This window comes from Dipteris shenzhenensis, chromosome 15 (genome assembly GCF_047967505.1).
Source record: "Dipteris shenzhenensis isolate YYH24624 ecotype China chromosome 15, Dip_SZ_1.0, whole genome shotgun sequence".
NCBI lineage: Eukaryota > Viridiplantae > Streptophyta > Polypodiopsida > Gleicheniales > Dipteridaceae > Dipteris > Dipteris shenzhenensis.
Window position 1 is genome coordinate 26,265,069 of NC_141610.1, and position 12,231 is coordinate 26,277,299.

At 44.7% G+C, this 12,231-nt stretch overlaps 2 protein-coding genes across 2 annotated transcripts; one reads left to right on the forward strand and one right to left on the reverse strand.

The window, feature by feature from the left end:
• Positions 1-1,325: 1,325 nt before the first annotated feature.
• LOC147893605 (uncharacterized) lies at positions 1,326-1,883 on the reverse strand. Its single transcript, XM_087386321.1, has one exon. It carries the CDS (start codon positions 1,881-1,883, stop codon positions 1,326-1,328), a length of 558 nt encoding a protein of 185 aa, XP_087242447.1.
• Positions 1,884-8,681: 6,798 nt separating this feature from the next.
• LOC147893606 (pentatricopeptide repeat-containing protein At1g03540-like) lies at positions 8,682-11,465 on the forward strand. The gene is made up of 3 exons (XM_087386322.1): positions 8,682-9,351; positions 9,394-9,657; positions 9,745-11,465. Exons 1-3 carry the CDS (start codon positions 8,682-8,684, stop codon positions 11,463-11,465), a joined length of 2,655 nt encoding a protein of 884 aa, XP_087242448.1.
• Positions 11,466-12,231: the final 766 nt, after the last annotated feature.

The window sequence follows — 12,231 nt, forward strand, 5'->3', positions numbered from 1 at the left end:
ACCTTCAGCCTCCTCCTGAAGAGGTCCTTCGGGCTCCTGAAGAGGTCCTTCGGGCTCCAGGGTAAGAATCAATGCAGTATTTCGTCGAGGCACAGTAGGATCAATTTGTAAAGGAAATAAAATCTCCAAAATCTTGCCAATCTTTTAATTCACAGCCTGCTTCTTATCAACCACTATTGCCACCCTCTGAGCCTCTGCATGGATACGTTCCTTTCGAACACGTGCCCAAGGCACTGCTCGCTACTTAGCCATCGCGATCATCCCTCGAGATCGGGGAGTGATCATGTAGGTCTTTGCTTGCAAAAACATAGACTCTAGAACCCAGCGATATAGGTCCCGAACTTGAATATTCTTGCATGAGCTAAGCTTGTACTCTCCTCTAGAAGGAGTCCCAAACTCAGCCAACATCAACTATGCTGAACAAGTCAGTTGCACAAACAATCCGCCATCCATTAGCAAAAATAGTCGTTGTTGATAGATCAACTGAATGGTCAGCTCTTAATGCTCACCACCCAAAAACTCCACTGCTAATCCCATTGCCAGCTGCTGGCAAAGCGCCAACGCTACTAGGTAAACATTCACCCTCAGCCAATCGATGCTACTGAAGCTCCGAAGGCACAGACGTTGAAGACGAGCATCAATAGATTGCAAATCAATATAAACCAGCGGGATGAAGGGGTGAAACTGTGCATGTGCCATCACCATAGCGACGCGAACCAAAAGGAAGCAAAGAGCGCTGAGTGTAGGGAAAGGCTAGAAGTCAAAGGAGCTCAAGAGAACTGCAAGTGTGATGAGAAATAGCAAGCATGCAACTGGTACATGCAACCAAATGCCCCAGAATTGCAATCCAGATTGCCAATACCCCACCTTGATGACAGGTTGTTGCATGGTGGCAACAAGGATAGGACCTTGTAGAAGGCTGTTGTCATCATGCATCGTACCCTTCTGCCACATGTCCTCATGTGATTGATCCACAGCCTTCACCCAACCCAAGAAAGCTGCGCCTCATTAGATATCGAAAATGGGCACTAAAGACTAGACTACCGTCATGATGATATGGACGTAGCCGAAAACCATTAACTAGATGTGGAAGTGCATGCCCTTGCAAATCCACAAGAGAGAACGATGTAGACCCGCAATCATGAAAGATCCAAAATGGACCAGACCATCGCAACTTCAGCTTCCCTGGCATCCGCCCAAGGCGAGTGTTGAATAGAAGCACCAATTTCCCACGCTCGAATGATTTTTTCTTCGAAGCCAAATCCACCCTCCACTTTCGCATTGCTTGAACCTCCAGAGTCAGATAGTAGCTCTCCAGCCGCATATCATCCAGCTGATCCCAGAACATCCAACCGGAACATCATAGATTCCTGTGGAAGAAGCTTGTCCTCCACCGCAATCCGCAAACTCAGAACGATATGCTCGATTGGTGTAATTGCTTCTAGCCCAAATGCCAACTTGAAAGGAGTCAACCCCGTTGCAACCTTGAATGATGTGCGGTAAGCCCATAATGCTGCCAACAACTTATCATCCCAATCCGTGCGGTGCTCATTCACTAACAGCGAAATAATCCGCTTGAATGTATGATTTGTAGATTCAGCGAATCCATTAGCCTGCAGATAGTAGGGGAAAGACTTCTTGTGATTCACCATATAGAAGGAACTCATCCACTTAATGACCTTGTTAACAAAGTGGGTCCCCCTCAATCGCTTCCTTTGGTCTCTATTCATGTACTTGGGCATTATGCTGGTAGTTAGGAACGAGAGCATCTCATCATACCATGACCACGGGCCTTCCAAAACCACTTCGGACTCTATCTTGATCAGATCCGCCTGGAAAATAGCTGCCATCTCCACATCAGGAAACTCATCTTCCACTCCCATTGGCAGCTCCCCAGACTCCAGTCAATATAAGTAATCTGCTACCGCATGCTGCAAGCCCAGGGCCAATCAATAACATCAAAGTCATATTCTTGGAGTAACAACACCCAACGTGCCAATTGACCTGTAAGACTTTGCTATTTTACTAAGACTTACAACAATGCGGAATGATCAACATGGAACACGAACGGGCAGCCCAACAAGTAATGCTGGAATTTTTTGACTGAATAAATCATGCCCAGTCCTTCTCTTTCAATGACAGAGTAATTCTTTTTGGCAGTCGAGAGCCGTCGACTTGCGTAGTACACTGGACAATACCACTTGTCCGCATCTTCCTGCATCGAGACACTACCAATGGCCCTATCTGAAGCATCAACAAATACATGAAAAGTCTTCTCCCAATCCGGAGACATCAGGACTGGTGCTCTAGAAAGCTGGATTTTGAGTTGCCGATAAGCTTGGTCACACTCCGCGGTCCACAAAAATGTCTTCGGTTCCACATGAGCAAGTGCATTCAAGGGAATCGCCATATGAGCCAGGAACCGCAAATGTCTGTCATGCCATCGGATTTGTCCCAAGAAGTGCAAGAACTCCTTAGGCATTGTTGGAACAGGCACTTGCATAATCACTGCCACTTTGTCGGGATCCACCACAATTCCCTCTTTTGAGATGACATGACCTAGGAGTCAGCCGCTACGTACTGTGAATGCACATTTCATAGGATTCAAGCTAAAGGATACCTCCCTGCATTGTTGGAAACACTTTTGCAAATGCTCCACGTGCTCAGTGAATGTTCCAAACACACTAATATCATCAAGGAAAATCCGCATGAAGTCTGTACGAGCCGAAAATCTCCTGCATTGCTTGCTGAAAAGTAGAGGGGGCATTCTGCAATCCAAACCACATGACTGTACCGACATAGACTCCCCATGATGTGATGAACGATGTCTTGGGCTAGTCTTCCGGAGCCATCTGATTTGATTGTAACCACTATACCCATCCAGGAGTGAGTATACCTCATGCCCTGCCACTTCATCCCAGCATGGAATCCATGTATGGCAGAGGAAAGGGATCTGGTACCGTGGTCGCATTCAGCTCGCGGCGATAATCTATACAAATCCATAATTTCTTATTCTTCTTCGACACGATGACAATAGGTGAAATCCATTCCAGGTTCTCGATCGATGCAATGAATCCCACCCGCAGTAGGCGCTCCAGCTCCTCTTGCACTTGCTTGGCCACATGCGGATTCATGCGATTGCACTCTATCTTTGTTGGAGTCACATTCAGCTTGAGGTTAACCTGATGCTAGTAAAGTTTTGGATCCATCCTTTCTTGTCAGCATAATCCCATGCGAACATGTCGGAGAAATCCCTCAGTAGAGCTATCAGTTTGCTGCAAAAATCAGCCATCAACAACATGCTAATTTTGATCGGCTTAGATGCACCATCATCCACCAAATATACCATATCCAGAGCATCTTCTTGCACCCGTGTGATTCGGCTCATGTGTTCCTCGAACCCTCTCTCCGGCTGCAGGAGATCCCACAGATCCATGTCCGCTACTACTACTTGCTGATGCTCAGTGGCCTCCTCTGGGCCTGTGCTGATGGAACCCGCCAAGAGATTTTGATGTAGTACCTCTCCGTAATTCCTTCCACATCGATGGTGAATATCGGAACCAACTCCAGATTTGCTTTGAGAAAGGCTTCCTCCTCATCATCCTCTAGTCCTCCACCATGTTCATCATCTCGGCCAACACTAGTCGTACCGCATTCGCCAAAGGTGCTTCCACTCCCATTGTGACCCGCACTTTCTTCTTGCCTCTCTGCATGGAGATGACATTATGCTCCCAGTTCTGCTTGGCCTTTGCTTGCCGCAACCAGGGCCTACCCAAGAGTACACCATACTCTGGTGTCAGGGCTTCCATATTGAGCACCATGAAGGAGACCAATGCCCGCCACATCCAAGACTACTGCCGATAAGATTCTGAGTGGTCGGCATTGATCAGCCATGCGGACTAAGAATGGCACCGGTTCCCAGGACATTCATCCCATTTCTTGGCAGGTCTTCAAGGTGACTACATTGACCCCCGAACCTCCATCCACCAGAACCAATGTGAAAGTCCGTCCTTGTGCTTTTGCTGATATCACCAGAATTCTCATGTCTGTTAGAGGGACCACCGGTACTGGAGAGGAATCAACTTGGCACAGATCCACCTCTTCTGGCTCTGACTCCGTGTGGAGGGAGTGCAACAATTGTCTATGGAATCCACAAACCAAGTTGAGTAATCTACCCAGTGAAATTTGGAACGGTGCTTCCAGAATGCATTCCAATCCTGGCTCTCTTTGTGGAGGATTCGCCCGCTTCTTGGTTGGCCACCAACAAGGGAGCTGCTTTGATAGCCTTTGGGCTGTTCCCCAGTAAGTGAAGTATGAACTTGCCTTGTGCTATCGAGTCTTTGGGAACACACTTGAATCATATGCAATCATGGCATGAAAAAATAAAAATAATTCTTGAGGGTGAATTTGGATGCTCTTGAGTTCCCCACGCCATTGTCTCCATGTTGTTGACCAAGGACTGTAGGGCTGAGGCATTGATATTGGGAGGTGAGATTGCATATTCAATAAAGGATAAGGGTTAGCTTCAACCAAAGTTATCTAAGGGAAAATGTGCTTGTACTTACTCTAGGAAGGAGGTCCACATGAAAAGTCTGCAATGAGATGATCATGAAGAATTCCAAAGAAGAAACATATATTGTAGAGAGCTCAACATCACACGAAATTGCAGTTTTTGGCGTAGTTGATGAAGTTGAAGATGATTGGTAATTTTAACACTATATGTGCATTGTTTTTGCGATTTGGCTCAAGTTAGTAATCATAGTGAACGGTGTAACTTTGGCTCTAATGAGTAAGTTACTTATTCAAGTTTTGTTTTGACTCAGTTTCTTCTTTGGTAGCTAGTGGCATGCTGAATTTTTGAGTTCAAACTTTGTGAGATCCTTGTTAATAATATCAGTTGATCTACCCCCCATTCAATTTAGGGGGGAGCGTTGGGGCGCATTCCTTTGCTAAGGTTTATGAGTACATTGTGAAACGATGGAGGTTCATGATGGTTTAATTGCATGGAGAGACATCTATTAGATGGCATACATGTAGCTAATAGGTTTGACAAGCCAACTAATTAGCTATGTATAGCTTCTACAAATCTAGAGGAAAGAGGTCATGCAGATCCTTTTTGGATCATGCTTGTAGCCTATCAGTTTACAACATCTTTGTGAGAGTCAACTTTCATTATGTTCTCTCCCTGTAGTGTAAGCTTCATGCTTGCTGGCCTTTAGGATCTTTAGTTGAGTCTCATGTCCATTGTTGTAACTAGCAACAAACTCAGTAGAGGTGAGCTGCAATTTGCTCGTGTGACTTGAGTCTTTGAGTTAATACAAGGGAGTTCTAGGTCTTCGATAGTGTCATCTATTTCCATTTCTCTTTCATTAGTTTATGTCATATCATATGTGTTCAATTTGGATTCTATATGAGAGAGAAATGTGTTGCATGCATTATATTCTAACACTTAAGTAGGTACAACATCAAAGTGAAAAAAAGATGTGCAATTTGATGATGACACCATGATTACCAATGAGCCAAAAAGAAAAAAGAAGAAAGTAGTCAAGAAGGCTGCAATAGAAATATGGCCCATAACATGCAAGGATGTAAACATCCAAGGGAAACAATGGATAGAATGTTGGAGATTAGAGGCAACTCTCCACATAGAGCACCCGCATGGGGGAGTTATACTAGTAGCATAGGATGGGATTTGAGGAAAGCTATGTGGGCAAAGGAGAAGGTTGCCACACAAGTAGAGTAGGTAGAAAAGAAAGCAAGGCACAAGTCCTTAATGTGGGAAGTGGGCACACGAAAGGCTGTTGGGTAGGGCCTACATGTAGGGTTGTAGTAGATAGAGCCTAAAAAGGGCAACTCATAGGAAGGACTAGTCAGAAAATTGCATGGGTGAACTTAAACCAAATGGATAATAAAAAAATGGCTTTCTTCAATTGAGCTTCTATGTTAGAGGACATTATTTCTTTGCCACAAGCATCAACATATCCATGTTATACAAGGCTAAATGGTATGCACATTTGGCTCAACATGGAGATGGCAGGGATATAGTTTTCTTGCTTTCAACTTAGCCAGGTCCAATAAGATTACAAGTAGTTCAATAAGATTACAAGAATAACTCAAAGATATGTACACTTATTCAATCAAGTCATGGTGAGCTTGGTCATCCAAATTGCATAATTGGAGGCATCTCAATGACATTGATGAATGTAAAATGTCCACTCAGGGTTGATTCAAGAGTAATAACTTTGAAGCTAGATGATAAAAACTAGGGGATTGGACCTTCTAAATCCTACAAGTTTGATATGATTGCACAATTAGGTACATAGAGATTGTTGCATGACATGCATATGTTTTAAGCACCGGGCACAGTAAAATGTGTGAATAAGACATCTATTGAAAGTAATGAGAACAAAATGCCAAATTGCAAAGTAGGCCTCAATATGCATGAATGTCCTAGGTGAATAGGTGATGAAAAATGCATTATCTACCCTAGGCATTATCTGCCCTTGGCAACACCAGACACAATCAAATCCCAAGTGTACACTGTACATACACAACAAAAAAGAAAAATGTGCATGGGCTTTCAAAGCTGTAACTTAATTGATGCTCAACCACGGAGTAAAATAACTCAAGTGATGAAGCTAGTTCAAATTAATCAACATTATCAAAATTACCAGCACATACAAGTGAAAAGCACAATGATAGCAATAACTCTAACTGTATAGCTTAAGCCTTGCCATCAATAGCCTAATTCTTACACAAATGTCTTAAGGATAGAGATTTCTTGGTGATTAATCATCGAAAATTTCCGTTGCATGCATTAGTTTGGGGCCTTTTCTTGCGATGTGTGCAACTGATCCCCACTCGCATAAAAGTCTAGGAGAGATCAAAATTAAATTGGGATGATCCAATCGTGCTATCAATAAAAAAGGCCTCACCTTATAAAGTGAGTTGCTTGCCTCCTTTTAATTCTCCCCTTTACTTCAATGCCTTATCTTGCATTAGAAGATGCCTGGCGAGTGAAGTAAGAAAATGCTCCCTAATAAGAGTAGGTTCCACTCGTCACTCAGAAATGTTCATACTACATCATTAAGATTTTTTGGGCATTTGTGAGCAATGGTTCCCAAGCAATGCCATGTCTCTCATGTCTTCCAAAAAGCCTATTGCTTTGAAAAAAAAACCCTACAAGAGGCTAAAATTAGAGAAGGATATTGGTTGCAAGAGGCTGACACTAGCAGGGCCCCCTGAATGCCTGTGTAGAGGTGCCTCCTATTAAGAGTGGTACGCGGGATTGTTGGAGCGAAGTTTTGGATTGAGAGGAGTGACACATGTTGAGAGACGAGCCAAACTAAAAAGGACAAGTAGGCCCGAGTCACCACGAGCCATCGAGCAACATGGTACATTGAAAGCAACAAGACACACCCCAAGTGGGGCAATCGATTGCCACCTTGAGATTGGGGCCTTATGGGAAGGCTGCGTCACACGTGCTCTCATAAATGCATTTGTGTTAGACTAGAGCTGAATTATATGCCCACCTACTCAACTTTAATTCAATTTGTGCATTTGTGCTAGGCTGGAGCGAGTATGTTCCCATCTTGTTTGCTACATAAGCTTAAAATTGGCCAATGCATCGTGAAGAAAATGTTCACAAGAAAATGTGCTCCAAAAGCACACATTTGGATCCCAGCCAGATAGAAATGGAGGCTTTTAGGCGACAAGGGAAACCTTAATGATATCGAGTTCTACCTCTGGAGTCTTATCAGGACTGTAGCCATTTAGTTGATCTGGAAATATAGAAACTTGGTGGTTTTTAAGTGATGCAAGATCCAAATTGACTTTGTTTAGATAATAAAGCTGGAGGTGTTTGACATTGTTGCTTTCTTTGCAAAGAAAGACCAACATCTCTTAACAGCAGTCTGGGTACTAGTGAGTGACATTATGTAGAGCTTGAGAAGTTGTAATCTTCTATTGTATCTTTCCTTTCTTTAATATAAAATTTTCTTTACGGGAAAGAAAAAGAAAAGAAGATGAACTTCATTGATGTGGCATGCGTTGAAGACAGGGCGAATTGAAAGCTGAGAGTGAGAGAAGAAGAAAAAGAAGAGAAGAGAGAGAGAGAGAGAGAGAGAGAGAGAGAGAGAGAGTACAAATAGCAAGATCAAGGATACAAATAGCAAGTGAAACTTTAGCTCAATCATAAAAATGTGTGCACGAATTCATCAAAATGTAAAATTCTCTTTGTTTTTGTTTCTTTTTTTCTTTTGTCATTTTTGAACACACCCACACCACACTCACACACCCGTGGTCCTATCGAGGGGCACCACGCCCTGGACTGGTGGGCAATGGGTTCACAGTTGTGGCACACACACACACACATCCAACCACAAGCTAGGACTCCATGCCCCAACCTCCAAGACTTGAACCAATAACCTCAGTTGTTGGCAGCCCAACACTCACACGAATAGGCCAAAGCCTTGGATGAGTCTTTACTATAGGCTACCTATGCAAGGCAGGCCAACAAAAGTGTTTGCATTTTGAGCTATAACTGTAGTTTTGTGAAGGCTGGCAAAATACCTTTCCATCTAAATGAAGCTGTCGACGGCTCGAGATCGGACAGTGGCAGCATCAAAATGTGGTTCAACGATCGGCTCTAATCGTCGCCGTTCTGTAGCAATAACATTTTTATGGCGCTGTCACTTGTTTTTCCCTCTTTACCATCGGCATCGGCGATTGAGCCGTTATCGTTGGAGCGAAGACAACCACACAAGGAGGAGCGTACACGCTCCAATGACTTGGGCTTGTTGGCTTCTCCAACAATAGGCTTTGGTACGTACAAGGGCGAGTTTTCGGTCCCTTATGTTAAGCGGATTAACCCAGAACAACACAGTGACTGCCTGGATGAGCTCGGCCCAGAGGCAGATGTTGCTGCATATGCCACGGTTTTGAGACATTGCGCCAGTGCAAAGGCCCTGTCTGAGGGTGCACTTGTGCATATACAAATAACCAGGCGTGGATATACAGGCAACTTGCTTCTCAGTAACCTTCTCATCCACATGTACAGCAAATGTGGGAACATGGAATATGCTCGTGCGGTTTTCGATAGTATAGTCAATCGAAATTTGTACTCTTGGACCATCATGATTTCTGCGTATGCCCAAAACGGGCATGCCAAGGAGGCTTTACAACTTTTTGGTCAAATTCAGGCCGAAGGATTAGAACCAAACAAGGTCACGTTCATCAGCGTTTTAGATGCGTGTGGCACTGTGGCACAGGGTCGAGACATCCATGCTTCTATTATTGGGAACGGATGGGAGTGGGACGTTGTTGTGGGAACAGCCCTCGTCAATATATATGGCAAGTGTGGGAGCCTGGATGATTCAAGGGCTGTGTTTGCAGAGATGCCACTGAGGAACGTGGTCTCCTGGAATGCCATGATCACAGCATGTGCCCAGAATGATCATGGCAAGGAGGCTTTACAACTGTTTGATCAAATGCAGGCTGAAGGCTATGAGCCAAACAAGGTCACCTTCGTCTGCATTTTGGATGCGTGTGGTAGTGTGGAAGCTCTAAAGAAGGGTCGAGAGATATATGCCACTATGGTTAGCAAAAGTGGATGGGAGTCGGATGTTGTTGTCGGGACAGCAATCCTCAATATGAATGGTAAGTGCGGAAGCCTGGATGATTCTAGGGCTGTGTTTGCAGAGATGCCACTGCGAAATGTGGTCTCCTGGAGTGCCATGATTGCAGCATGTGCTTTGAATGGGCATGTCAAGGATGCGTTGCGACTGTTTGGTCAAATGCAAGCCAACGGCATTGAGCCAAACATGATCACGTTTGTCTGCATTTTAGATGCTTGTGCCAATGTGGAAGCCTTAGAAGAGGGTCGAGACATCCATGCTACAATTTTCGGCAATGGATGGGAGTCAGATGTTGTTCTAGGGAATGCCCTGATCAATCTATATGGCAAGTGCAGGAGCTTGGACGATTCAAGAGCTGTGTTTGCGGGGATGCCACAGTGGGACGTGGTTTCTTGGAATGCCATGATCACCGCATGTGCCCAGAATTGTCATGGCAAGGAGGCTCTAGAACTGTTTGTTCAAATGCAGGTGAAAGGCTTGCAGCCTAGTAGGGTTACGTTCATCTGCGTTTTGGATGCGTGTGGTAGTGTGGCAGCCCTAGAAGAGGGTCAAGAAACTCATGCTGCTATTGTTGGCAACGGACAGGGGCTAGACGTTACTGTGGGGACATCCCTCATTAATATGTATACAAAGTGTGGGACCCTGGATGATGCAAGGGGTGTGTTTTCAGAGATGCCACTGTGGAATGTGGGCTCGTGGAATGCCATGATTGCAGCGTGTGGCCATAACAGGCATGGCGACGCTGCACTGCAAGTTTTTCATCAAATGCAAGCGGAAGGTTTTGAGCCAAACAAGATCACCTTCATCTATGTTTTGGATGTGTGTGGTAATGTGGCAGCGCTAGAAGTGGGTCAAGAGATCCATGCTACTAGTGTCAGCAAAGAATGGGAGTCAGATGTTGTTCTGGCGACAGCCCTTATCAATATGTATAGCAACTGTGGGTGTCTTAATGACTCGAAGGCTGTGTTTGCAGATATGCCATTCCGGAATGTGGTCTCTTGGAGTGCCATGCTGACAGCATGTGTGCAGAATGGGCACGGCAAGGAGGCCCTATGTCTGTTCGGTCATATTAAGACCGAAGGCCTAAAGTTAGATGACATCACCTTCATCTCCATGTTGGATGCGTGTGCCAGTGTGGCAGCTTTAGAAGAGGGTCGAGAGATCTACGCTACTATTGTTGGCATTGGATGGGAGTCAAAGGTGGTTGTCGGGACAGCCCTCATCAATATGTATGGCAAATGTGGGCGCCTGCATGATTCAAGGGCTGTCTTTGCAGGGATGCCCCAGCAGAATGTTGTCTCCTGGAGTGCCATAATAGCAGCATGTGCTCAGAACGGCCATGGCAAGGTGGCATTACAACTTTTTCGTCAAATGCAGGTAGAAGGTGTGAAGCCAGATGAGATCACCCTCATCTCTGTTCTGACTGCATGCAGTCATACAGGTCTGGTTGCTGATGGGAGGCGATACTTTGCCTCTATGAAGAAAGACTATGGAATAAACCCTTCAGTGGAGCATTATTTGTGCATGATTGATCTTCTTGGGCGACGAGGACTCTTAGAAGAGGCAGAGGACCTGATCATCAGCATGCCGTTTGCAAATGCTGCTGCAGCATGGTTGAGCTTGCTTTCATCATGCAGAATTCACAGAGATGTAGAGCGGGGTGTACGTGCTGGAAATGTTGTTTTGGATTTAGATCCGAGAAATGCTTCACTATATGTTTTGCTGGCAAGCATGTATGCCAATGCAGGTAGGTTGGATGATGTGGTGAAGGTGAGGATGATGATGCTTGATAATGGTGTGAAAGAAGCACCACATTGCAGTTGTATTTAGGTGGATAATGTGGTACATGAATTGGTTTTTGGAGACGCATCACATCCCCAGCAGGATATTCATGTTGAGTTGCAGAGGTTGAGTAGGTGCATGGAGGAATCAGGATATGTGCCTATACGAATGCAGTGCTTTATGATGTGGACAAAGGAAGGCATCAGAGACTTGCCTTGCAACCACAGTGAGAAGCTGGCCATTACTTTTAAGCTTATACTCCTCCCTCCAGGTACACTAATTCATATCACCAAGAACCTGTAGGTGTGTGCTGACCGCCATTCTGTTGCCAAACTGATCTGTGAGGTATTTCAAAGAAATATTATTTGTGAAGGATGCTAACTGTCTCCTTCACATAGAGCATGGAGTTGTTCATGTGGTCATTATTGGTGAGATTTAGTGGGAGAGGTGTTCATGGTTGGACTTGGGGTAGGGTGTTACAATGTGACAACTTTGCTACGGTTTTCTAATTGACATGTCACGAGAATGTTAAATTAAAGGAAGCATAGTTGGGGATAGAAGTGCCTATTGTGCAACTCAAGTAGCCAGACACATATAATGGATTCTTATGTGTGTGGGTAGGTGTGCAGCTATGCATATGCGAGACCATGTGTTGATACAGTGGTCTGGACCCTCGGTTGTGTGCTGATCATGTCAGTGGGGATGTCTTGTTAGCTACTCCCTGCTATGTGTCATGGAGTTTATGCTGTCAAACTTGTGGCAAGAGGTAAAAGTCACAATATCTGTCTGCTTGAATCTTGCCCTTAAAATCACA